At 51.9% G+C, this 27,026-nt stretch overlaps 1 protein-coding gene and 1 long non-coding RNA gene across 3 annotated transcripts in view; one reads left to right on the plus strand and one right to left on the minus strand.

The window, feature by feature from the left end:
- Positions 1–27,026, plus strand: part of LOC307212024 — a 448,212-nt gene that overhangs the window by 310,805 nt on the left and 110,381 nt on the right. The window lies entirely within an intron of this gene.
- ASXL2 (ASXL transcriptional regulator 2) overlaps positions 5,598–27,026 on the minus strand; it is a 31,770-nt gene continuing 10,341 nt past the window's right edge. For both annotated transcript variants that reach the window (XM_079968471.1, XM_079968472.1), the window contains 8 exons: positions 21,027–21,142; positions 20,121–20,247; positions 17,885–18,028; positions 16,395–16,558; positions 14,074–14,170; positions 13,212–13,317; positions 10,790–11,522; positions 5,598–9,655 (listed from right to left, as the gene is read on the minus strand). In XM_079968471.1, the coding sequence (XP_079824597.1) occupies positions 7,313–9,655; positions 10,790–11,522; positions 13,212–13,317; positions 14,074–14,170; positions 16,395–16,558; positions 17,885–18,028; positions 20,121–20,247; positions 21,027–21,142 (3,830 nt within the window). In that variant the 3' untranslated portion in view covers positions 5,598–7,312. The remainder of the gene's footprint in view (positions 9,656–10,789; positions 11,523–13,211; positions 13,318–14,073; positions 14,171–16,394; positions 16,559–17,884; positions 18,029–20,120; positions 20,248–21,026; positions 21,143–27,026) is intronic.

Raw genomic sequence — 27,026 nt, forward strand, 5'->3', positions numbered from 1 at the left:
CCTTCACAAATGACCAATTGGAGAAGGGAGGGGCGTGCCGAAAAACCAAGCAGGAGGAAGAGACGGGTGAAGACCGACTTTCAAAGCATGAGAGGAAGTGCTATTAAGGAGGCCGGGGTGCTGAACCACTGCCGGAGCTTAATGAGAGTGGGCGAAAGAGAATCCGCTTGGGAGGGAGTTCTAGCCAGGGTCAACGGGGTGAGAAGGCAGCAGTAAGCAGCAGCAGCCTGCAGGAATCGCTCAGGGCAATTTGGCCCATCAAAGCTGGGCAAAGATCAGCAGCGTGCAGGAAGATGCTCTCAGGGCCGCAGCTGGCCCTTGCCTCCCTCCCTCCTGGTTGCACTTGGCTTAATGGGGCAGGTGGGAGTGTCACCAAGGTCAACAGACCCAGCATGGTGGCCCCAGACAGACGTTCAAGAGCACAGCTGGCATTCCTGACATTTGCTTTATTCGTTCATCATCATCATCATCATCATCATCATCATTTATTATTTATACCCCGCCCATCTGGCTGGGCCTCCCCAGCCACTCTGGGCGGCTTCCATAGAAAGCAAAAATACAGTAAAATATCAGGGGGTGCCTGATATTTTATGAACAGGGCTGCCTTAAGATGTCTTCTGAATATATGATATATGAACAGGGCTGCCTTAAGATGTCTTCTGAATGTCAGGTAGTTGTTTATCGCTTTGACATCTGCTGGAAGGGCGTTCCACAGGGCGGGCGCCACTACCGAGAAGGCCCTCTGCCTGGTTCCCTGTAGCTTTACTTCTCGCAATGAGGGAACCGCCAGAAGGCCCTCGGCGCTGGACCTCAGCATCCGGGCAGAATGATGGGGGTGGAGACGCTCCTTCAGGTATACTGGACCGAGGCCATTTAGGGCTTTAAAGGTCAGCACCAACACTTTGAATTGTGCTCGGAAACGTACTGGGAGCCAATGTAGGTCTTTCAAGACTGGTGTTATATGGTCTCGGCGGCCGCCCCCAGTCACCAGTCTAGCTGCCGCATTCTGGATTAGTTGTAGTTTCCGAGTCACCTTCAAAGGTAGGAGATATGCTTGCCTATATCTTCTTCCTTCCAATAATCTGATAAGCAATCAGATTATTCTCCCTGCTCCCCTAGCCTGACCCCATCCTGCTCCTGCTTTGAGCCCCAAAAATTAGTAACATGCTTTTTCAAAACTCTTTATCATACAGGCAAAAAGATTTATATAGCTTTTTCCAAAATGGATTTTAAAAATATTTATATACTGCTTTTCATTTTTTTATAAAAAAGGAGCAGTTACAAGCTCTCTGCAGACTGCAAGCTCACAATGAGAGAGAGAGAGAGAGAGAGAGAGAGAGAGAGGAGGGTCTGCCGCAACATGGCAAAAGGGGAAAGGGGCAGGAGGTATGTCCTTTGGCCCTTTGTAGACTGGGTGAAATGAGGGTGAAAGAGGAGAGCGCAAAGTATGGTCTGAAGCTCAACAACAAAAAAACGAAGATCATGGCCACTGGTCCCATCACCTCCTGGCAAATAGAAGGGGAAGAAATGGAGGCAGTGAGAGATTTGACTTTCTTGGGCTTCATGATCACTGCAGATGGCGACAGCAGCCACGAAATTAAAAGACGCCTGCTCCTTGGGAGAAAGGCGATGGTAAACCTAGACAGCATCTTATAAAGCAGAGACATCACCTTGCCGGCAAAAATCTGTATAGTTAAAGCTCTGGTTTTCCCAGTAGTGATGTATGAAAGTGAGAGCTGGACCACAAAGAAGGCTGATCACCGAAGAATTGATGCTTTTGAATTATGGTGCTGGAGGAGACTCTTGAGAGTCCCATGGACTGCAAGAAGATCAAACCTCTCCATTCTTAAGGAAATCAGCCCTGAGTGCTCACTGGAAGGACAGATCCTGAAGCTGAGGCTCTAAGACTTTGGCCACCTCATGAGAAGAGAAGACTCCCTGGAAAAGACCCTGATGTTGGGAAAGATGGAGGGCGCAAGGAGAAGGGGATGACAGAGGACGAGATGGTGGGACAGTGTTCTCGAAGCGACCAGCATGAGTTTGACCAAACTGCTGGAGGCAGTGGAAGACAGGAGTGCCTGGCGTGCTCTGGTCCAGGGGGTCACGAAGAGGCGGACACGACTAAACGACTAAACAACAAAAAGGCAGGGAGGTGAGGAGGGCTGGGAACTGCAGGGGCAGAAGTATCTAGGCCTGGGGCTGAAGTGGGAACAGAGAGAAGACTATAGCGTAGAGAAGCAGAGGAGCCGGCCAAGGAGATCAAGCCCAAAAGGGATGAAACGTGGACCACAGAAAAGAGAGGAGAAATATCAAATTGGGAAGCAGGAAAAAGCAAGACCAGCAGCAGGTCTGCAAATGGACAAAAGAAATGGAGATGAGAATTCGCAAAAAAAGATGTGCATGGCAGGAACAAATAAGACCAGTGTGCTTTGGGAATTATTGTGGAATTACTGGGTTGCTGCAGGAGAAAGAGCTGAAAGAAGCTTCAAAATAATGATGGCAGAATTTCACTATGTCGTGAACAAAAGGGAGATGAGACAAAGTGGAATCCAAAATAACCACAAGAGACAATGACAGCCAAACCTAAAATTGAAGGGAAAGGAGGAAACAAACTGATAACGAGGCCAGACCACAAGTTCTGCGTTCCAGAGATTTTGTCCAAAGATGAAACGGCAATTTATTAATAGCTGAAGAAGAGGACAGAGAGGAAACACGAAGCTGAATGTCGGCAGCATGATAAGGAAGGAGGGAACTACTGAAGTTAAAAGAGGGGAGGATAATGGTGACCGGAGGGAACAGCTGAAAAGGAAAGAAACAAGGCTGAGCCCCCCAACCCAGATCTTTTCCTAATTTTTTCCTAATTTCATGGTTACTTTTAACTGATTTTATGTTCTGCAACCTCACTATACACCACTTAGGAAAGCGTTAAGTGGCACATAAATGGTTGAAATAAATAATTTGCAAGTGGCCTTTTCTAGAAATCCAGAGGCTGCGTCTTCATGTGTGACCCGCTGGTTTTACTAGGGTTGCCGTATCTTGAAGACCAAATAAGAGGGCAGCCCGTGATGGGGAAAGAGGCACACAGGGCCACTGCACCCACACTCAGGCTGGCAGCAGCCACGGCATGCAGAGCAGCTGCTGCTCCCAAGGCAAAACCCCAGATATTTCCTTTAAAATGTAAAAATCCGCCCAGATAGGCATGTTGTCCCCCCCAAAGAGGACATGTCCGGGTTTTACACTTTTAATACTGGAGCTTTTACACTTGTACTGTTCTCCCTCAAATTGTGAATTGCTGCCACATGATTGCGCTGTAATGATTAAGTTTTCAGCCTTTTTTATTTGTCGTTTGGCCAATAGTATTGATCCTCACCAGATCCCTGCCCTGCTCTTTATTACTCCAGAGCTGCTGCAGGGATTTCCTTTCCAGCAAGTCACCTTCCAACACAGAAGCCCAGAAATATCTTGGCAAAGGGCTCCTGCAGGAATTCCAGCAAAGCCTCTGTCCCCAACAATGCAATTTGAAAATGCAACAAAGGGGTTGTTCAAAAAGGCCACCCACCCCACAACACGCAATGCGTGCATTTTAATACTTCTGCTCTGTGCAATTTTAAATTTCACTGCGGCAACGCCATGTAAAACTTGGTTCCATCTAAGTGGGGTGGAGAAACGCGGCGCTGATTGCAAGATGTGTCTTTACGCCCAGATGTGCTTGGCACATTTCCAACCAATACATTCTAGGGTCTGAGCCCAAGTGGCTCCTTCCCCATACAAATTAAAAGGAACAGGGAGTTTTGAAAGAAACAGAGCCCCACCAAGGCCTTTGCGCAGCCGCCGCCCCCCATTCAGTGGGGTTTGCACAAGGGCAATCCTTGGTGGATTGTGCGCCATGGGCCAGATCCGTTTGCCTCGCTGAGCACGATCCGGCCCTCAATAAGTTTCCATGTGAATATACACACAATTTGTACTTCAGAGGCAGATGAAGCTACCCTAAATTGCTTGTGTGGTGAAGAGGTTTTTCGGAGCACTATCAGGCCTGGGAAGAAATTGTTTCAGGACAACTTCCGGGCGGTGGCATTGATCAGACTGGGCTCTCAGAACATATCCAAATGTGTTCCAAGACCACCTTCACAACGAGAACTTTGATTTGGGTCACAGGAAAGATCAAGGTGGGTGGGGGTCGACGTCCCAAGCATGTTCTTGCACCCCCCCCCAAGAACCACTGCCTCTGTGCAATAGCAGCAGTTTTTGCTTGACACGCTTTTGGAGGGCAGGCAAAAATGTTCTCCCACCGGGGAGCCTTCCTTGACTGCGAGGGCTGGAGAGAGAGCAAAGACCCCAAGGACACTGGAGACTTGTCTTTCCTGAAAGCAGTCCCTGTGCAGGCAGACCAAGAGGCCTTGGAATTAGGAGAGCTGGGTGGAGCTTCAAGGTGATTGGGAAACCGCTGTATTTTAGCTCAGGAAAGCTGGCGGAAGCAGCTCCCAAACCATTCTCCATCCCCACTCTCAAGTTAAATCTACAAATTGGCTCCATCACGCTCCTAGTCAATATGACACCACCACCCGCAACATGTTCTCTACTTCTTTGTCTCTAGAGCAGTGCCTCCCAAACTTGGGTCTCCAGCTGTTGTTGGACTACAACACCCATCATCCCTAGCTAGCAGGACCAAGGTCAAGGATGATGGGAGTTGTAGTCCAACCACGGCTGGAGACCAAAGTTTGGGAAACCCGGCTCTCAAGCCTCTGCCTTGCTGTGGCCGGCTGCCTCCTCAGCCTTCGCCAGCAAACCCGCCTACTTTTTCAAAACCTGCTGCCCCATTCAAACCTCTCTCCAATGCCTTACCGAGAACTAGATCACTAGATTCTGCCACACTGTTCACCGCCAGTCCCTCCCTCACTTCTCCCTGTAGGGAGCATCTAGAAACCGTTAGGATATTGATGATGTTCCGTTCCACCTAAACAGATGTGTGGAGCTGTTGTATGTCACATGCCTGTTTACATTCCAGCACAGCTTGCTGGGAACTTCCGTTTGTGTATAGCTTTTGCCTTATGCTGCTTCTAGCTCTTGGACATGAAGGAGAGCAGACATGTTTTCTTTGTCCTGATCTACGCTGAATAAACTGCTTGTAAATATGCTTTACATATGCCTCTGTCCACCCTTCCGTCGCAAAGAGTTTGTTATGTCTGCAGGCTTGCGTGCTCAGCTTCTGAAGCTCTAAGTTGCAGTTTTGATGCAGAACCGAGGACTGGAGTTCGACCGGCAACGGGCCGGTGGGCTGGAGCCAGCCGGGGGCCTGCCAATTGCCCCCGTTCCCTTGGGCGCATCGCAACAGAAACACACTCTGTGTGGTGCAAACTGCTGCTGCCGAGATGTTGGCCTTGACACAGGCATTCCCAACTCTGGTGGGCCTTTGGGGGCGCCACTCTTCCTCCGATTATCCTCCCCCAAAGGGTTGTGAACTTCAAGGATGCTCTAAACACCCAACACCTACCGTCCCGGGAATGAAAGGGGAAATGGGGAAAGAGAACACAAAGCAAAACTTCTTTCTCTTCAGGATTCACAATTCACTTCCCAGAAGTCGGAGGCAAGCATCAAAACAGTTCCAAGATTTTAATATCCATTTGTTTACAATAAAATGTAAAATAAAAGAATATATGAAGTACATACAGAATATTTACATACCTATATTTATTTCAAATACTTAAAACTCTTAAGTAAAATATTCTTTTCTTTCTATATTATTTGTGAAAAAATATGACTTTTTAAATGGTGTCAACCTGACGTCTCTATACATAGTCTCAGTTCCAATTTAAGTCTCTTTTAAAAAGGCAACAGCAGATGAAAGTTTTGCACTCCCTCAGGTATCTCAGCATGTCTCTTGGCCAAGGGGAAGTGAAAGGCCTTCTGAGGAGCCACGTTGCATTTCTCCCTGACCACCATCTTTATTGCAATCAACACAGGCGCTTTCAGTTCCTCTGTGGGAGGGAGAGACATGTTCAAAACTGTGCGCGCGCACACAAACACCTTGTGTGTCTGCTTCACAAGTCCTTTGCCATTCTCCTTTCATAATACGGATGTACTAAAATATATATTACTTAAAATATATTAATTATAATCTCTTAATTCGATTTTCAGTCATATCAAATATATTGCATCGGGGCAGAAAACGAAAAGGAAGGGTAAGAGAGGGCGCTCCCTGCCGTGGCCCCAGGGGCTCTCATGAGCTTGCAAGCCCTGCAGGATGAGGAGGCGGCCCAAGTTGGGCTCTGCTCCCCAGCCCTCCTGGCAGGAAGCAATTCTGAGGAAAGGCAGAGGTGGGGCCAGGTTGCCCGGGCTCCTGCAACCCACCTCTGCTGCCAGCTGAAGCCCCCGCTAGCCCCACGACTCAGATCTGCACTCTACTTCAATGCCAAACACCTGAAACCAGGACGTGGCAACTGACTGGGCCCCGGGGGAGAATGCTGCCAAGGCATAATATGACGGGGAAACAACTGGGCGGCTGGACCGGGGGGCTTGATTCAGTATCTTTGCCTTTGAGAAAAGAGAGAGGAAGCTTTTCTTCTGAAGAACCCTGAACTCTGCTTCAAATACAAATCTCCGCATGTGTGGGGCCTATGGAGGGGGGGGGGTGAGACAACGCATGGCAGGCAGCTTCCCATCTCATGGGCCTCTGGTTGGGGGCTGTGAGAAGAGAGTGCTGAGCTGGATGGGGCCCCAAGGGGACTTTCCCCACAATACAGCATCCAGAGCAACCAAACCCTGCAGAGAAGCCGGGCGCCCAGCTGCCTGCACAAGAACCACAACTGCCGGGTTCATTGGGGCACTGTGCATGAGTGCGCACACAGCGCCGTAAGGAAAGAGGGCAGCCAGCCAGAACTGGGTGCCGGCCTCTACCACCAAGGAGAAGAACGGCACGCCAGGGGGCTGGCTGGCTGGCTGGCTGCCACGCTGGAGAGCCCAGATTAGCCATGTGAGGGACCTGGCCAGAGCCGCCTTTTCCTGGCGTGGGGAAAGACGCCTGACGAACAGGGGAGTTCAAATCAATCAGATTGATCTTAAGCAATTTGAAACATTTCTTTTTTAAGACAAAAAGAAAAAACCACACAACGCAACGTATTTACATGATTCCTGAAGTGCAAACACTTGTCCCAAGAGCTTCTGCCGTCCGTCCGTCTGTCCAAGGTGCTTCCGACGCTCTGGAGGAAAGAGAGCGGATGGCTGGAGGGGGCAGGGGAAAGGGCTCCCAGTTCGGCAGGGCGCCCCTCCTGCTCCCCAAAGGGGACGCCACCCCCCAGCAGCCCCTCTGGAGCTGCTACCGCACCACCAGGCAGGAGACGCAGAGTTTGGAGGGGCCGATGCAGTCGTCGTGGCAGAACGCCCCGCAGCCCTTGCAGACGATCATGGCTTTCAAGCGGCAGTAGCACTTGGAGGGCAGGTCCAAGCGGCCGTCCTCCGAGAAGGCCTGGCCCGGGAGAGGGTGGCCTCGGCCCGCGGGCCCCTGCTGCCCGGCGGGGATGGTCGTCACCGTCACCGAGAAGGAGACCACGTCCCCCATGCGCCCGGGGTCCGACAGCCCCGACAAGAGGGCATCCTGGCGCAGGTCGGGAGACGCAGAGACGTTGATGGTGCCGCTGTAGCCCGAGCCGAGGAGCGGCGCCCCGACCGGACCCCCAAAGAGCTGCGGGGGCTGCTGTGAGGGGGAGAGCAGAAGCGGGGGCCGGGGAGGGAGGGGCTCCGCCTGCGCGGCCGAGGGAGGCAGCTCCAGGCTGCAGGGCTTCCTCTCCCCCCTCACCGCCTGAGCCACTTGCTCCTGGGCTGCCCGCAGGAAGTCCCTCGCCAGGGCACTCCGGGCAAAATCTGGGCCTGCAGAGAGCGTGCGGGTGGCTGCCTCGGCTGGGCTGCCTTCTGCCAGCTCCCCCTTCTTGGTGCTCCTTCTGGGGGGGCTCTCCGGCTCTCCCTCTCCTCCTGCCCCCTTGTGAGGCAGGGGCTCCTCCTTCGCCGCAACAAACGCCTCTTCGTCCTCCGTGTCGTCTGTCTCTTGCCCGTCCTCCCCGCCACTTACGGCCACCGCCTCTCCTTCCTTGAACTCCATCTTGGGCCCCTCGGGGCACAGGCGGCTTTCCGGGGGCACTGCCAGGCTCCTCCGGAGGTTCTCGGGGCAGCGCCCGTAGGTGGAGATGTTCAGGAGATAGTGTCCTGACATGGCAGGCTTGGACGTCCTCCTGCCGGCGAATCCCAGGACGAAGCTCTGGCTGGGGGAGCTGCTGCTCTCCACAGGGAAGTCTGCGGGGAGGGGAGGGAGCTGGGGAGGGGGTGAGGAAGGGGCGGCAGCAGCAGCAGGGGGCAGGGGGCCCTGCCTGGGTGCTGCCTGTATCAGGGCCTGGAGGAGGTGCTGCTCCTGGGCTTCCTGGCTGGAGAAGGGGGCGGCACTGATGCCCCACAAGTCCCGTCCTGGGAAGGGGGAGCAGGGGGCAGGGCCGTGGGGTGGCGGAGGCAGCAGCTGCCTGCCCTGGCTGGAGTCTGGCTTCCCGCTCAGCTGCGAGGCGGCTGGGGGAGGCGGCTGCCTCTCGTCGGCTTCCCTCTGCAGAGGAGCTGCTGGCGGCTCTCTGCCTTCCTTCGCGGGGAGTGGGAGGGTCTTCATCTCCCCGGCCCGGGTCAGGGGCTTGGGCAGGATCTGCTCCATGGGCACCGATTTCCCCTGCAGCAGCTGGGCCACCAGGGGGTTGTTGGCTGGTATGCTGGAGCTGGCCTTGAGGAATGGGGTGGCAACGGCGCTCCCGCTCGAGGGGCCAGGGGGGGCTTTAAGGCTGTGGGCAACGGCAGGGGATGTCGCAGCCGGCGGTAGGAGTGGGCCGGCCTGAACGGCGGGAGGCGGGGGCGCCCGGAAGAGCCCAGGGGGTGCCTGAGCTGAAGAGAGGGGTTCCCCCCCTCGAGCCGTGGCACCAGCAGCCGGAGCCACTTCAGCCCCACTTTTACTGGCTGGGCTGGGGCCTTCGGAACCACAGGTCGCCCCAGAAATCAGGATGATTGTGGGAGAGGCGTTCCCAGGGCCAACCATCCCTGCAGGTGGCCTGGCGATTGAGCCCAAAGGCACCCCCCGGCCGGCAGAGGTGGCCAAGTGCGAGTGGCTGGCGCTGCCTATCTCTGCCTGGGGGGCTGGGGGGGTCTCCGCCCCGGGGCCCGCTCCTGGGGGCCCCCCTGGGGGAGCCGGCTGTAGCTGTGCTCTTGCAGGACCGACAGAGGGTGCTGGCTGGGGCGCCGCAGGGGGTGCCGCTGGGGAGCAGGTGGAGGGGGCTCCTGGGCCAGGGGCCCTTCGTGGACCTCCCCCGCCTCCAGGGCCGGCCAGGTCCAGTGCAGCTCCATGAGGCCTCCCTGGTGCGACGCTGCTCCGCTCCTCTCCTGTCCCCCCGCCTGGGCCGGGGCCCGGGATGGCTCCCACAAAGGACGCAGGAGGAGCAGCGCCGGAGGCGGCAGCGGCCGCGGCGGCTGCTGCCCGCTGGGCCCTGGCCATCCTGGCGCGGGCTTTGATATCCGCCAGAGTCCTTGCCCCCGTCCTCCTGGGACTGGTGATGGTGACTGGGAAGCCGGGCCTGGGAGAGACCTGGCTGGCGGCAGGAAATGGCGAGGGGGAACCCTGGATCCTGGAGACGGGGATCTGGAAGAGAAAAGAAAGGCAGGTGAGCTGGCGGGAGGATTCCGGGCAAAGTGGCACCTCTGAGCTGGCCAGTCCCCAGGCCGAGAAAGGATTTGTTTCCCGAGAAGCAAGAGCATTGCTGTCAATGAGCTCCAGCAGGCAAGATCCCACGTGAGACTTCAACCTCCAGCTCATGGGCCATTCTTGGCCTGCCCAACTTCCGCATTTGGCCACTTTTTTGGGCAACTCACCCCCCCCCCCCAACACACACCTGATGTCCACAGGAAAGGGCAGGGTTTGGTCACAGCATCCAAGAACCAGCTGATAAGAGAGGGCAACCCTGGTTGTTTTGGGTGCGCAAGAGATCGCCCTGAAGGAAGCTCTCGCACACCCAAACTTGCTCAGCTTTGCTGTGTTTTCAATGCATGCAGCAGACAGCCAGGCACTACTCAGAGGGGGTCTGCAGCAAAGCAGCTGCTGAAAGAAGGGGGGGAAATGCTTGTTCATAGCAGCAGCTCGCTATCTAGAACTAGATGATCCTCAGGGTCCCTTCCAAGTCTACAATTCTATGGTTTCTATGTGCTTTGACATCCCAACTTTGGGACGTCAACGGACAAAACAAAAACCCCCAACATCATTTATGATGTCAGGTGAATGACAGGTGGACACCCCACCCACCTGCCCACTTGGGGCCATGAGGCAGATCCTTATAAGGACCTGGCTCTAAAGCCAACAAGGTTTCCCTACCGCTGGGTGACACTTTATGGTGCCTGTCATGATGGGTAGCAGGTCCCTCCTCCTCTGGCCCCCTGAAGCCAGTGCTGGCAACCAGGCTGGTTCCAAACTCTCTGTGGCCTCATGAGAGTCTTCCTTAAATGGATTTGCCAAGGTTAAGCTTGGGGTGATATGCAAGCAGACTCTGCAGCTGCCAGCCAACTTCCCAAGAGTCGAGATGTGCCCAGCCTGCGCCCGCCCCTCCCCACCCCCCTGTTCTGAGGGGTCTTTGTTGGCTTCCTGTATCTGCACCCCACCTTTTCCTCCCAGGAGCTCAAGAGGGCGCGCAGTTCTCTCTCGTCGTGGAGGAGGAGAGCAGCCCAGGCAGACTCAGCCCCCCCCCAGAGCCCATAACCAACACGAGGCAGAGAGCTCTCTTACCCGGAGCGGGGGGACCTTGGGAACAGGAGCGATGGGAAAGGGCTGCGGCGGGCTCTGAAAGGGCGGCCTGGGGGGGCACTTCTCCTCAACGTGGGCCCGCTTCTCTGGTGTGGACAAGGCCGCCTCCTCAGGGGGCCCAGGCTTCCTCTTCAGAGCCTGCGCTCCGGTGTCCATCTGTTCTGCGCTGGCAGGAAGGGCATCCTTGGCAGGCGTCGCCCGAGACTCTCCTTCTGGGCTGGTGGTGGAGGCGGCACAAGCGGCAGCAATGGCGGTGCTGCTTGGGCTCTTTGGTTTGCTTGCGCTTCCCTTCCCCGGAAGGGACTCTGGGCAGGGCAGGTGGGGCCTCTTGGCTTCTCCTGCCTCCTCTTCTCGCCCAGCCAGAGCCTCTTCCTCTGCCCCCCTGGAAGGCCTGTGGGGAGCCTGGCTGATGGGCGTGTTGCTGGAGGACGAGGACGACTTCACAAGCTCCTCTGGTGGCGTGGAAGCCCGTGGCGGCTTCTCCTCCTCCGTCGCCTCTTTGCTGGTGGCTCCTGGCAGCGGTGGCACCGCCAGGGCATCCTGCGCCTTTGGAGTTGCCACGGGAGCAGCCTCCTCTTTGCAAGGCGTGGCCAAGGAGACCGGCATGAATTGTGGAGGCTGCGTGGCTGGGTTCTCGGCCTGCGACTGGTCCTCCTGAGCAGCAGGTGGGGCAGTGGAGGTCAGCTGCGCCGACTCTTCGAGACTCAGCCCAGAGCTGGAAGGAGAGGCAGGGAGAGAAAGGAGAGGCACCAGTGAGACGCCCTGGGGGGCTCTATCCCCACAGCACCCCACAGCAGAGGTCAGCTCCCCCTTGTACTCAAAACCACACAGTCCCAGAGGGGCCTAGTTTTGGGAGACAAATGTAAGATGGCTAGCTGGATGTGAGGAGGGGGAGGGAACAACCTGAATCCCAGTTACAATTCAAAGTGTTGGTGCTGACCTTGAAAGCCCTAAACGGTCTCAGCCCAGTATACCTAAAGGAGCGTCTCCACCCCCATCGTTCTGCCCGGACACTGAGGTCCAGCTCCGAGGGCCTTCTGGCGGGTCCCTCCCTGCGAGAAGCCAAGTTACAGGGAACCAGGCAGAGGGCCTTCTTGGTGGTGGCGCCTGCCCTGTGGAACGCCCTCCCACCAGATATCAAAGAGAACAACAACTACCAGAATTTCAGAAGACATCTGAAGGCAGCCCTGTTTAGGGAAGCTTTTAATGTTTAATAGGTTATTGTATTTTAGTGTTTTGTTGGAAGCCGCCCAGAGTGGCTGGGGAAACCCAGCCAGATGGGTGGGGTATAAATAATGATTTATTTATTTATTTATTTATTTATTTATTACTACTACTACTACTACTACTACTATGACAGGGAGATGGCGGAGTAGAATCTCACACTGCCCAAGCCAGCTGCCCATGACAGAAGAGGCCTGCCCTGCCCCACACTTGACCAGAAACATCGAGGGAGAAACTCCTTGCTTCTAGGCTGATAAAGATGATGGACTGTGCCGAATTGCCGAAAACAACCAGGAAAAATCAGAGAGCAAGAGGACAATAAATTTAATAAAGAATGGAGAATAAAGTTACCATATTTTTCGCCCTATGGGATGCACTTTTTCCCCTCCAAAAATGAAGGGGAAATGTGTGTGCGTCCTATGGGGCAAATGCTGGCTTCGCGCAGCTCTCCGCAAGGCGCGGGAGCCCGACGCTGGGCCCCCACGGCTTGCGGAGAGTTGCCTGTTCTGGGGGCTGGGGTCAGGGGAAGGTCAGGCTTCCCCCGCCCCAGCCCCGCACCTGGGGGGGGGAAATAATTTTTTCCCCTTTATTCCCCCCCCCAAAAAAACCTAGGTGCGCCTTATGGGACGGTGCATCCTATAGGGCGAAAAATACGGTACTTGAAAGAACACTGTAAACAATTGAAAACATTGGCAGCATTTTAAAAACACTTGCAACGAAGCAAGAGCTATGATAAGAATTGAGATTTAGGAAAATATGGAGAATATGATACGATGCAGTTTGAAAAGAATATCTGGGGAAACCAGGGGGCGGGGGGAGTTCAAGGATTCTGAGAATTCTATTTGTAAAACGATTATGATTTATGTATGATAACAAATGTTAAAAGTTAAGATGAATTTTTAAAACTATTAAATAAATACATAAAAGGGCACCGTTTTCAGAAGAAAAAAAGAGAAGCTCCTTGCTTCTCTCACTCATTTCATTCTCTTTCTGCTGCCCTTTCAGACACTGGGATGGAGGGAGAGGGAGATGCTTTGCTTCTGAGTGATGGGCAGAGCATGCTCTCTCTCTCTCGCGCGCGCTCTCTCTCTCTCTCTCTCACACACACACCCAGCCCAGAATCCCTGAAGAGCTAAGCATGAGGGAAGAGGGAGCGCAGCACAGGGCAATGCCCTCTCACCTCTGGCCGTAGTAGCTCTCAAAGAAGTGCTCCTTCCACAACTCCACCTTCTTCTCTTTCTCCAGCTCCTGACGAAGCCTCAGCTGGATCTCCGGAGTGAATTCTCCTGCCACACGCACAAGGCAAGGGGAGGAAGGGTTCAGCATCGGCAGAAAACAGCAGCAGGAGACTGTTTCAGGTGGTTCGCAATCTATTGGAACCACCTGCGTCACCAGGCCTGGTAAGGACTCTAAGATCTCCTGCAATGATTTTGCAAAGTTTCCCAGTATGTTTCCGAGCACAATTCAAAGTGTTGGTGCTAACCTTTAAAGCCCTAAACGGCCTTGGTCTTGTATACCTGAAGGAGCGTCTCCACCCCCATCGTTCTGCCCGGACCCTGAGGTCCAGCTCCGAGGGCCTTTTGGCAGTTCGCTCCAAATAAATAAATAAATAAATAAATAAATAAATAAAGAGACGCCAATTTACAGGGAACCAGGCAGAGGGCCTTCTCGGTGGTGGCCCCTGCCCAGATGTCAAGGAAATAAACAGCTATCTGACTTTTAGAAGACATCTGAAGGCAGCCCTGTTTAGGGAAGTTTTTAATGTTTGATTAATGTTTGATTTAATGTTTAGGGAAGTTTTTAATGTTTGATGTTTTATTATGTTTTTAATATTCTGTTGGTAGCTGCCCAGAGTGGCTGGGGAAACTCAGCCAGATGGGCGGGGTATAAATAATAAATTATTATTATTATTATTATGGGTCCAAAGCAGCCTTCTCCAAAGCAGCTGGTGCAACGTCCCTCTCTGAACCCCAAAATGCTTCCCCTGGGTGGTGAGGGTCTGCTGCTGCTGCTCTGATTCACTTACGGCTCAGCGGCCTCACCTTCCGATAGCCGCTCCTTCCATCCTTGGGCAGCGGAGGTGAAGAACTCATTGTTCAGGGCAGAGCTGCTAAGCTTCAGCAAGCCATCCAGTCCCACCTGAGAAAGAGAGAAGGAAGAATAACTGGGTGCCAAGGACCCGGCACCGCCTCTGCCAGGTCTCCCAGCAGAGAAGGGAGGTTGGCAAAGCAGCGTCTAGGCAGGGAGAGAGAAACCGGCCTCAGGATTAGAGAGCAGGGACTCTGGGTCTGGGGGGCTCCAGGCACGCTTCTTCCCTGCCTGTCCCCAAACCCCCCTGCAGCCCCCTCCCACGACCACCTGCTTGGGACCTGCTCATTTCGGAAGGCCACATAAATGCGAAGGTGCTTTTCCTGAAGGGAAGAAGGGAGCACTGTGTTTTTCAGGCAGAATTGGAAGGTTAGAACTAAGAAAAACACCAGGGGAAGTGGACCTGTAATAATAATAATAATAATAATAATAATAATAATAATAATTTATTATTTGTACCCTGCCCATCTGGCTGGGTTTCCCCAGCCACTCTGGGTGGCTTCCCACAAGGATTAAAAATACATTAAAATGTCACACATTAAAAACTTCCCTGAACAGGGTTGCCTTCAGATGTCTTCTAAATGTCAGGTAGTTGTTTATGTCTTTGACATCTGATGGGAGGGCATTCCACAGGGCGGGCGCCACCACCGAGAAGGCCCTCTGCCTGGTTCCCTGTAACTTGGCTTCTTGCAATGAGGGAACTGCCAGAAGGCCCTCGGAGCTGGACCCTGGTGTCTGGGCAGAACAATGGGGGTGGAGACGCTCCTTCAGGTATACTGGGCCATGAAAGGGTAAAAGAGTACAGTGAACCCTCTGGATACGGATTTAATTCATTCCAGGGATCCGTGCACACTCTGAAAAATCCATAACCAGAGGTACCGATTCTGCGCACGGCGCGATAGAGCGCTTCTTCGCATGCGCTCGACGCACAGATCACTTCTGCACATGTGGCAAAGCCCAGAAAAATACTTCCGGGTTTGCAGCTTTTGCAACCCGAAGATTACGTATCCAGAGAGGTACAAAACCCGAGAGTCCACTGTATTGGGAAATAATCCATAATGAATTGAAAAAAATGTTTAAAAGTACTTTTCAAAAAATCACAAGAGAGTCCTTTTTTAGGGGATAATTTTTTAAAAAAGGGTTATTTATGTATGCTACTACTGCGGTCCGTGTTTCGTTAGCCCAAAAATGGAAAATGAGCAAGGTCCCAGCTAAAGAAGAATGGCAACTTAAGCTGACAGAATATGCGCAGCTTGCAGATGTAACATATAGAATAAGAAGAACATGTATTTAGAGAAGATTAGAAAATGTTTATTGAATATATGGGGGGAAACTGTGTACACCTGAAAACGTTGGCAGCATTAAGATAAATTCAACAGCGTAAGTAAGTTTTGATGGATGTAATAATGGAATACTGAATTTTTGTAAAATATGCAGGGATTTATGATATGCAAAATGAACCACGGAAAGAGAAGAAGGGATGTCATTGGTATTTTAAGGATGTTTAAATGAGCGTTCTAAATTGTAAAACAGAAAATTTAATAAAACACACACACCGTATTTTTCCATCTATAAGACGCCCCCATGTATAAGACACCCCCTATTTTGGGGGACTCAGATTTAAGAAAATGGGGGGAGAAGTATACGTGTATAAGACGCTCCCTAACTTTTGACATTATTTTTTAGGGAAAAATCTAGTCTTATACATGGAAAAATACGATAGATAGATAGATAGATAGATAGATAGATAGATAGATATAGATGATACATGAATGAAAAAAACTAGGGGGAGGGGCACACAGCACCAGGCAGGCAGGTCAGCATGTGGCAAAATCGGCGTCTTTAATTCTCCTTTCCAAAAATATCGGTGCTGCAGCAGCAGGAGCTGCAGGGGGTGGGGTCTGGGTCCAGGTCCTTTTGGGGTTTCTGTTTTTCTGCACGCAGCTCTGACTGAGCAGAGAAGCCGCAGAGCAGCTCAACTCCTGCTGATGCCCCAGAACACAAGCTGCAGCTTGTGCAAACCAAGCGGCTGTTTGCTCGGCTGATGTTCCAAGCAAACAGAACCAGGTTCGGGACCACAAGTCTGTCCAGGGTAACTCAACCACCTGAACCATGCAGACCACGCACACTGCCCCATGCCCTGCTGCCCCACCACCAAAGCTCCACAGGGATGCCATCCGTTGGGGATGCTTTAGGTGCGATTCCGGAATTGCAGGGGGCTGGACTAGATGGCCACTGGGGAGCCCTCCCAACTCTGTGAGTCCACAAGGCCTACCTGCCTGTCCACCTCGGGGAGCAGCAGCAGCAGTCTCTGCTGACAGTCGGCCGGCAGCACGGAGAAGGTGTGTTTGTTGATCAGCGCCCTCAGGTTGGTGTTCACCAGGATGGAGTCGGGCGTTTCCACATCGATTTCGGCACATTTCGTCCTCTTCAGCTGCCCTGGGTAAAGAGGCACAGAGGGCCCTGGTCATCTGCGAGGAGGGGAGCAGCAGCAGGCCAGAACGCAGCTCCTCAGCCCAGAAGGGGAAAGCCAGCCCCACAGCAGGGCTTGACGGGGGGCAGAGCAGCAGCTCGAAGCCTGGGCTCGGAAGACCCCCCAAGGCTCAGTGTCCTCTGGCAGGACCTCTTCCTGGCAATGCCAGGCTGCCACCATCAGGAGGTAGGAGGGTTTGCTCCTCTTCCTTGTCCAACGCTCAGGAGCTAACCTGGTCTGTTCTCCACCTTCAGTAGAGCAGACTCTGCACCTTCAGAGCACGTGTGTCAGGAGTGCGTGCAGGAGCCGGGCCCTGTGACAGTAGGACTTTGCAGGATTGGGGCCTTCCTAAGTTTGTTCTGAAGAGGCAAGGTGCGGCCACACAGGTGAGGCCGATGGGTAACTCACAGCACCTGGTGGCAAGAGCTGGGAAGGGCTATAAGGTCAGCTTTTCCCTTCAGCTCTTTGCCACAGCAACACATTCCCTGCCTTGCTGCGTTTGGCTCTTTGACTCGTTGCTTCTTGATCCTCAGAGCCTTGACTTTGTTTATTCTTGCTTCCTGATCCTCAGAGCCTTGACTTTGTGACTCCTTGCTTCCTGACCCTCGGACCCTAGGCTTCTTGACTCCCGGCTCTCTGAGCCTCGGACTCCTGGCTTGCTGACTTCCTGACTCCTGGTTTCTGGACCCCAGTTCCTGCTCCCACTGCCATCTTGCCCCCGGTCCTGATGTCCCCTGCCGGGACTTCGATTGCCCATAAACCGGACCACGACAACGTGAAATACCCGCATGGAATGACTGTGGTATCTGCCCCTCTGAGAATGTGGGGTGTGGTCCAGAGGGGGACAGGCAGAAGATATTTTGTGGGGTGACACACTGGTCAACCTGCTCCCCCCCAACTTCCTGCTCATCAAGCCTTTGTTCTCAAAGCTGGGAGCCCCCTGAAGCCCCCTCCCCAAAACCTTATCACCGGCCTCTGACAAGGAAAGGCCTTTTCGTTAAAAAAAGGAAGCAGCAACAGTGGCTGGAAGAAGGTCCAGGGTTATAAAGACTAGGACTAGCCGCCTGAGAAACAGTTTCTATCCAAATGCGATTTTGGTTTTAAACGCAGTGTAAGGCAGTCTCTATGGGAGTATATTGTATTTTTAAAATGGGGTATCAGAGTTTTTAGGGGGATAGCTGGGATAACAGGCTTGTTGGCTTTGAATGTCCAATGTAGATATCCCCCCCCCCCCATTTCATTGTTCTGTATGGGACAATGACAATAAAGATTATTGTATCGTCTCGTCTTACTTGCATGAAGCCTCTCCGATCTCTGGAAGGGCTTCTTCCCCAGAACTGGCAGCAGGGAAGGCTCTGTTTTAACGGAGGGAGACGAGCTGGATGTAGAGTTCTGGGAGCTGCTTGAGTGTCCATCTGACTGCTTTCCTTCCCACGCTGCAGGGGGAAAGAGAAAACGCATCAGAATCAAGATCCATTCACAGCCGGACCTTGGAGAGACCGGTCAGGAGTGAACTGGGACCACTGGGACCAAATCGTATGGGAATCAGGCTTACTAGGAAAGTTGACCAACAGACTGAAACTGACCCAGGGACAAAGAGGACGCCTCCAACCTGGTGTGGGTCCCCTTGGTCACATACACAGCCCAACAAGACAACAACAAGAAACCACCGACAGCATGCTTGACCCAACAACCCCCCCTCACAGATGCAGCTGCTACAGACAACCAACCGTGCCCCCCCCAATCCCTCTCACTACCAAGGAAATGCAATAGTGAATAGAAAGAGAAGTGGCCCAGTTGATGCTGACACAAAACCCCACATGGACACTATATAAAAGAATATAAGTTTCTCCACAGCACCCCTCCTCTGCTGAACACAACATTAATGTCTCATATCAATTGTAACTGATCTATAGAAAAGACTTTACAACCTAAAAAAAAGGAACAATGCACATACTTTTGTAAACCAATAAAATATTTGATAAAAATTCTTTTGTTTTTTAAAAAAAGAATTAAGATCAGTATCAAGTGATATTCGTTTCAGTTTTCAAACTGTCAACCATCTCCAATCCAGGTTACGCAAACTGGTCCAAAATCAACTACGAAAAACATCGCAAACTGGCCTTAACGATTAAAATACCTTAATCAGCACCACACCTTCATAATTCATGGGAGCCTCCTGTCTCTACAGGGCATCCACCTGAACTCTCCTAATGGGGCCTAATCCTGAGTGATACAGCAAAGAAGCAGGACCAGCGGCAGATACAGCAGACTGAACGCAACCCCAGGGTGCTCACATCGGGGAAGGTGGAGCTGGAGAGCTAGCCATGGGCTACACAGCCAAACTTATTTATTTAACAAAATCTATACAGTCATACCTCTTGTTATGTTGGGTTCAGGTTACGTCTTTTCAGGTTGTTTCCTGCGGTGACCCGGAAGTACCAGAAAGGGTTACTTCCAGGTTTCGCCGCTTGCGCATACGCTCAAAATGACATCACGCACATGTGCAGAAGCGGCGAATTGCGACCCGCACAGATGCGGGTTGCGTTTCTGCTCATGTTGCGAACGGGGCTCCGGAACGGATGCCATTCGCAACCAGAGGTACCACTGTATACTGCTTGGTTGCAGCAAAACCTGAAAGCAGTTTACACACACATCCACCCCCAGCTAACAACTTCCCTGCATGGATATCCCAGTGCGAACCATCCCAAAAGGAGTTGCTCCTGGGGAGCAAGAAGATAGGAAGCAGCCCTGCAGCTGAGCCCCTGCCTGGCAGCAGGCAGGAAGTCACGGGCTCTGCAGGGAATGACCCTTTCGTGTGTGACCAAGGCACATGCAGCTGCTGACACGTGTGCCGCCTTCAGCCCCAGAAGGGGGCGGAGCAGACTGACCCGGAACGTAACCCCCATGCAAACAGGGAATTGCCTGTACAGCTAGAAAAAAGTATTTCAACCAGAGGGGCTTGGGATGACCTTTCTCTGCTGAGGGTCACTGAAGTGAAGGACATGAGGCAGGAGTTGGTAATGCAGGCGAGCTGCGCAGGAGCAAGCTGCCGGCTAGCTCTGTGGAAGCTCCTTTTATTGGCACAATATGCAAAACCAGTCAGATACATTTTGGACTGTGACCTTTACACATCTTCCAATCCCAAGATAGTGGGGTAGTACAAAGTTATTTTGGCACCTGTTTCCACCATGTCATTTTCCCCTTGAACCATGTATGACGAAGGAGACAAAGGTCACAGACAGACTACTAAGAGAGCAAGGGTTAGATAGAGGGCATGATGCTCAGACAGCTGTGGCTTTGTCTGGGGGGGGGAGTGTGCTCTGCACCTCAAGGTCACATGTGCGGACAGCTGAGACTGCCCGCGGGCGGAAGTGTGCTCCACACCCAGCGGTCATTCCTACAGGCCACTTCTGGTCAACAGCTCTGACAACAGTAAGAAACAACAACGGACTGCTGGATGCCGCTTCAGGCTGGCTGTTGTGCCTGTAAGAGGCAAGGGGCAAGCGAAGCGTTGGGGTCTCATACCAGGCTTTGGAGGGACGGAGGGGCTGGCGGCCTTCGCGTGTTGCTGGAGGAGGTGGTGGTTGGAGGAGACGGGCTGCACGCTGGCTCCTCGGCATTGCTGCTGCTTCCGCTGCTTCTGCTTCAGAGCCTACGAGGAGAGGGAGGAGGAGGCAGAAAAGAGGAGGCAGCAGGGCCTTCTTAGCTGTGGCACACAGATGTGGGAACGCCCTCCCCAATGAAGCCTGGCTGGCCCCATCTCTAAGTTCATTCCAGCACTGCACCCAGCTTTCCAGGGAGGCCTCGGGGGGGAGCCTGAAGAGGCTGTAGTTTTTCTGCTGTTTTGCTGGGGGGATGCCCCCCAATTCTCTAACAACTGTTTTACATTGTTCTTGAATGCAAGAATAGGCCTGCTGGATCAGGTTGGTGGCCCATCCAGCCTGATATCCAGGGGAAGCCACAGCCCCTCTGTCCTCCTGTGGTTTCCAGCAACTGGCATTCAGAAGCAACAATGCCTCCAGCCATGGAACCAGAACGTGGCCATCATGGCTGGCAGCCCTTGGTAGGTCCCTCCTTCATGAATTTGGCTAACTCACTGTCAAAATCACCCCGGCTGGTGGTCACCACTGCCTCCTGTGGGATCGAGTCCCATTGTTTAACTATGTCTGATCCGCAGAAGTACTTATCTACCCTTAGTTTTCCAACTGGGTGTCCATGACTTCTAGCGTTACGAGAGACAGAGAGAAAGCTTTCTCTATTCACTTGCCCTGTACCAAAGGGCTTTGGCTCCCTGACTCAGAGCATGCAGAGGGAAGGCACACCAGGCTTTTGGGCCTCAAGGCAAAGGGCAGGTCTGTGCCCCTGAAACGCAGAAGCAGGAGGAATATTTCAGGGACCGTTTTAACCCTGCCCCTCGCTTCTTCCACTCACCTGCTTGAGCGCCTTTTTGCTGAGCTTCTGAGATGATGAGATGACTTTACCTGGTGGAATGGAAGGAGAGGGACAGCCCGGCTGGGGAGAGGCCACTTGGAGGAGCCTGGCCGACGCTAGAGAAAGGAAGAGAAAAACAGCACAGGGAAGTTAAGCCAGCAGCCCAGGACAAGTGCAAGGCGCCCAGTGTTAGAAACTGAGATAGGAAAGAGCTAAAGGGCACCTTAAACCGAGGTGACGGGCGCTGAAACCGAGTGTCTTAGCGTGCTTTTTTATAACAAGAGTACAAAGCTGAAAATGAATGAACTGCAGTTAAAATCTTATGTTCATTTTTCACATGATCTAGTCTTCATCTGAAGACTGCAAAAACCAAAGCCATATTTCCCCTGCCCACCCCCCTAATATTCTTATGAGGGTCCCTTCTCCAGTGGGGAGGCAGAAAAAGGTCCTCCTTTCCTTCCAGCAGTGGCAGTTTTAATCTGAAATCTAAAGCACAGTACTGTGCCCAGAGCTCAGAAACTGCATTAATGAAATTCCCTGTTGCAAAACGGGCCTAGAACAATGGGAGTTTCGAACGCTGAAGTCTCCTTCTGCAAAAGGCCAGGAAAAGGCCATCTGCTCCGCCCACCCCCCGACACATGGCCAAGAATATCCTGCCCCAGAGAATCACAAGAATTATTGCCATCTTTTTATATGGCCCTTTCCTGAAGTGGATCACAGGACAGCAAGTGAACAGTAAGTGCAGCTATTCATGAAACCATCAAAATGGGTTGTATCCAATGTAGCGCTAAGTCACTTGGCGGTCTGCTCGTTCCACTGGGGAAATGTTTTCTGACAGCAGAATACTTCACTGTGCAAGAAGACACACAAGCAAGTCGCTAGTTCACTTTGCGGCATGACGGAAGGCGTGACCTGCTACGTAGCGAGTTTCTGCTAGCGCAGCCATTGGGCTGGACTCCTCTGTTGCGCAACATCGCAAATCATCTGTCCACTAGCACAAGAGCCTAATGTCAGTAAATAAATAGCATAAGAATAAGAATAATATCCACAGAACACCATATAAAATTCCTGCGATCTAAATGGAGAATTTTCCTGTGATGTAAACAAACAGAGCTGCACCTTAACAACACAGACAAGTGGATATTTACTGAGAACTTCTTATTATTACTTATTGAATTTATATACTGCCCTATACCCGGAGGTCTCATGTTGTGCTTCACGGAGTTTCTCCCACGTAATTTCATGTGCCGAATTTCAGCACAAAGAACAGGGATGGCCAAGGGGCTGCCCTCCCAATGCTTTCGACTCCCAACTCTTGCCGGCCCCAGCCAGCAAGGCCAAGGGTCAAGGATGATGGGAGGCACAGTTCCACAACCCCTGGAGGATGTGAGGCTGCCTAACCCTGGCGCAGAGCATGTCACCCATGTGCTTTGCCCCTCGAGTACCAGAGCAAAGAGCAACGAGGGTGGCGAGAACTCAGAGTATTTGGTGGCAGCGCTTGCCCTTCTCCGAGGCAAGGCCTTTTGCCCCACAAGATCATGCCTCCACCCGTCTTCCTGGAGCCCCCTGTGCGCATTCCCTGGGTGCCCCCAGCGGACAGAGCTGGGCTTGGACTTGGCTGGGCAGCATTCAGGCCACATCCTTGTCACAACAGGCTCCCCTTCCGCCTCTCAGCCTTCATTCCCAGTCTGCAGTGAGACCCTTGCCCCACGCTTTTGGCAAGGACAAGCACGAGAGAGGCTGCAGAAGACTTTCTAATGTATAGTGCTTCTGTTTCTGTATGTTTGCATGAGCAGTTCATACGTTGTTGGAGTCCTGTTGCTGCCACAGAAGAAAGCTGTCTCAACCTGTGGCACACATGGCAACCGCCGTGATGATAAATTCCCCAGTGAGGAACAAAGGCAGCAACAATCCTTGTGAACAATTTCTAAACAATTTCTAAACCACTATTGGGAAGCTGAGCTTTGAGCTGACCATTTCCAGTTCTGAATTCAAGCTGGTGTATTGTCAGAGATCTCCGAAGCTAAAATGCCCACCCTTTGCTGGGAAAATTCCCCAGTGGCTGAAATAAACTGACACGTCCCCATGTCTGGGGGTTTTTTGGGTTGTTTTTTATTTTAAAGGAAAATAACCTATCACTCATTCTGCTGCTTATATTTATCTGGAGCACCTGCATCCACTTTTCAAGGCCCAAAGACCCCAAAGTGGCTTACATAAAACCAGAAAAAAGGAAAACAGCTTCTGCCTGCAGGCTTACCTGCCTAAAACAGGTAACACAAAAGGAAGAGGAGATAAAGAAGGAAGAGGAAAAACAAGGAAACTCAGGGACTAATTCTTAATGTTCTTACAATGAACCTTCTTCCTGAACCTTTTCCAACTCTACAGTATCCTTTCTGAGTTGAGGCGACGAGAATTATATATGCCAGGGATGTCCAACAGGTAGATCGGGATCAACTGGACGATCCCCGGGAAGTTTTGGTAGATTGTGGTAGATCGCTGGCTCCTCCATCCGCCCCCCCCCCACCTCCCCCCATTCCTCTAGATTGCTAGAATGGAAGACAGAGTTTCTGCAGCGATGCTGACTGTCTCCTAAGCGTTCTATCGCTGAGCGCCTTTTTTCATTTATTAGACCTGAACCCCACCCAAAAAAACCGGAATGTACCTCCCTAAAGAAGCTCAAAAACTTTGATCTGAACCCCCCCCCCCCAAAAAAAGGGGTAGATCACTGCCAGATTTTAATCATATGAGTAGATCGCAGTCTCTTGGAAGTTGGACGTCCCTGATATATGCTATTCCAAATGTGGCTGCACCATAGATTTGTTTAATGGCATTATAGTAATGGCAGTTTTATTTTCAATTCCTTTTCTAATGATCCTTGCAATGGAATCTGCCTTTTTCACAGCCACCACACACTGGGTGGACATCTTCACTGAGCTCGCCACGATGACCCAAAAATCTCATTCATGGTCAGTCACCGTCAGTTCAGACCCCATGAGCATATAAGTGAAATTAAGACTTTCTGCCCCAAATGTGCATCATTTTGCACTTGTTTACACTGGCAAATGCAATTCATTTCATTGCCCATTAACCCAGTCTGGAGAGATCCTTTTACCCTTCCTAAATAATCTGGTACCAACAAACTTGGCCACTTCATTACTCACGCCTAACTCTAGATCGTTTAAAGGTAAAGGTAAAGGGATCCCTGACCATTAGGTCCAGTCGTGGCCGACTCTGGGGTTGTGGTGCTCATCTCGCTTTATTGGCCAAGGGAGCCGGCGTACAGCTTCTGGGTCACGTGGCCAGCATGACTAAGCCGTTTCTGGCGAACCAGAGTAGCACACGGAAATGCCGTTTACCTTCCCGCCGGAGCGGTACCTATTTATCTACTTGCACTTTAACGTGCTTTGGAACTGCTAGGTTGGCAGGAGCAGGGACCGAGCAACGGGCGCTCACCCCGTCACAGGGATTCGACCCACCGACATTCTGATCGGCAAGCCCTAGGCTCTGTGGTTTAACCTACAGCGCCACCCACATCCCACAGGTCCCAATACTGACACCAATTTTCTCCAGCAGGCTGTGGTAAAAGAATGGTGGATAAATGACATAAACAGGGAGAATGGAACACGTTATTACTGTCTGTAGACAGACCCAGTTAAACTGCTCTAAATACACCAACACTTCACCAGTGGGTTTCAAAACATACCTAGGACTCGGAAATGGTCTTTTCAGGAGTCCTGTTGTTTTAAACAAGCTCATCTGGCTCTGAAGTCAATGGGACACCCCATGACTCAATATAATAAAAACAGACACGACACAGTTGCATCTGAGTGACAGAAGGCCTACGGAACTTATTCATCAAACTTATCTTCCCAAAATCTTTGCTGAGCAAGATTTGCAGATATGAACATGAACCAGAAGCATCCTGGAAGAACAACGTGCATTCACCCCCCACTGCTTGGTGAAGAGGCAGCTGGCTTCCAGGGTTGGTGCTGTCAACAAAGCCACGAGTGATGCCTGTCACAGGAAGTGACAGAATTGGTTTAGCAGAGGAAAATATTATTTGGGAAGATCTGTTTCAGCATCTCTTGAATGCTCACAGGCAGCTTTACCTGCTCCATTTGGAGGGTCTGGCAGCGAGGATCCCAGGCGTCTGCCAGCTCCCATTTCCATACAGGCTCCCACCTGCAACATGCAGCGGGAATCTAGCACTGCACTCCTGGCACTACAAAACTGTGATAACAGTCTGGGGTAAATATAGGAAAGCGTTAAAGGCAGCAATCTCTCTTCTCTGGTACTTGGAGTACTTTTGAATAGTTCTGCCAAACCTCATTATTAGTTTCCTTAAATATATTTATTCTATCTGTCTAAGTGCAATTACATTCAACGACATGGTTTTTAATTTTATCACAACCCTCTGGTCTTCAATATATGATGAAAATTCAGAAAGGTTGAATATATAAGTGTGCTGTAACACTCTGCTAATATATCGGTGGGATATGCTTGCCCAGGAAGATGCTGAAGAGAGACGCTTAAGGGGGCCAGCGTCTGGGGCTGAGTGACCCATGCTTGACATGCCCACCCTGGTCCTCTGTGAAGTCCGGCCAAAGGAGCAGAGTTGCCCAAGCCAACCTTCGGTGACCTTTCAAGAAGTCCAGTCTTCTTCCACGTAAGACATTTGCTATGACTTCTGTCATACTGCTGCATTTTTATTATGTTTCCCCTATGAAATAAGGCCCCAAGCGCTTGCTAAGACCTTTATCCTCACTGGCCTTTGCCCACCATTAAGAGTAGCTTATAGTATAATTTGCTCTTGTTCAGAAGCCCAGGCCATCATCATCATCATCATCATCATCATCATCATCATTATTGTTTCTTGAATTTATATACTGCCCTATATCCAGAGGTCTCAGGGCGGTTCACAGAAAAGATCAACATAAAAACCACAATATATATAATCAGAATAAAAACAACAACCCAATAACACCCCTCCCAAAAGAGCCTCATTTTAGAAGGGCAAAGGATGCCAATCAGATCAACAAAAGACTTGGTTCAAAAAGGGACGCTTTTGCCTAGCGCCTGAAGGTGTATAATGAAGGTGCCAGGCGGACTTCCCTGGGGAGAGAATTCCACAGACAGGGAGCCACTGCAAAGAAGGCCCTGTTCTCATGTTGCCACCCTCCGGACCTCTCGAGGAGGCGGCACACAAAGAAGGGCCTCAGAAGGGCCAATGCCTCAACCCCATGTTAAACTGCAGCCAACCCCATGTTAAACTGCAGCCAGTCACTGAGTACAGTACAGCTTCTGTAATTTTCATTCCATGACTAACTCTGAACAGGTTTTCAGGCTTGGACACCACAATTCCTCCAACTCACAGCTAATGGGATTCTCAATTCTTATAAACTTTATTCTCCTATGGGGATAGTAACTGCTGATGACTCAGAATGTTTGAGCTCCCATAAAGCAGAATGTTTTCTGGCCAATGGCCCACCTAGTCCAGCCTCCTGCTCTCACAGCGGCAAAGGGAAACCCCCAAACAGGAGTTGCGCACCAGAGCCCTCTCCCCATCTGTGTTTTCCAGCCACTGGGATTCAGAAGCATAGCTGCCTCGGACAGTGGAGGCAGAGCAGAGTCATTCCGGGGGCAGCGTTTTGCTAGCCCGCGGCTGCCGACTCTTGGTGGTTCTGCAGCTGTGGCCACTGAAACAGGACACAGCAGTGCTCACACCCCCTGCAGCCGGCAGAGTGAACAGGAAGCATTTCTGCTGGCGCAACTTACAAAATGCCAACTTGCTTCACAGTGAAACCCCCGAGTTGCAGAGCTTCCACATTTCCCAAGCAGAATTCATTCTTCATGACACAAGGGTGATTGGGTGGCTTTCTCAAAGTCAGCCCAACTGCAGACACACCTGGGTCCATGCCAGCAATTCACTTCCTGTCGGAAGTGGTGCTGGAGACCGCAGGAGGGAAGAGTGCTGCTCCTAGAGACTTCTGGTTGGCCACT

Source organism: Podarcis cretensis (assembly GCF_951804945.1).
Source record: "Podarcis cretensis genome assembly, chromosome: 3".
Lineage (NCBI taxonomy): Eukaryota > Metazoa > Chordata > Lepidosauria > Squamata > Lacertidae > Podarcis > Podarcis cretensis.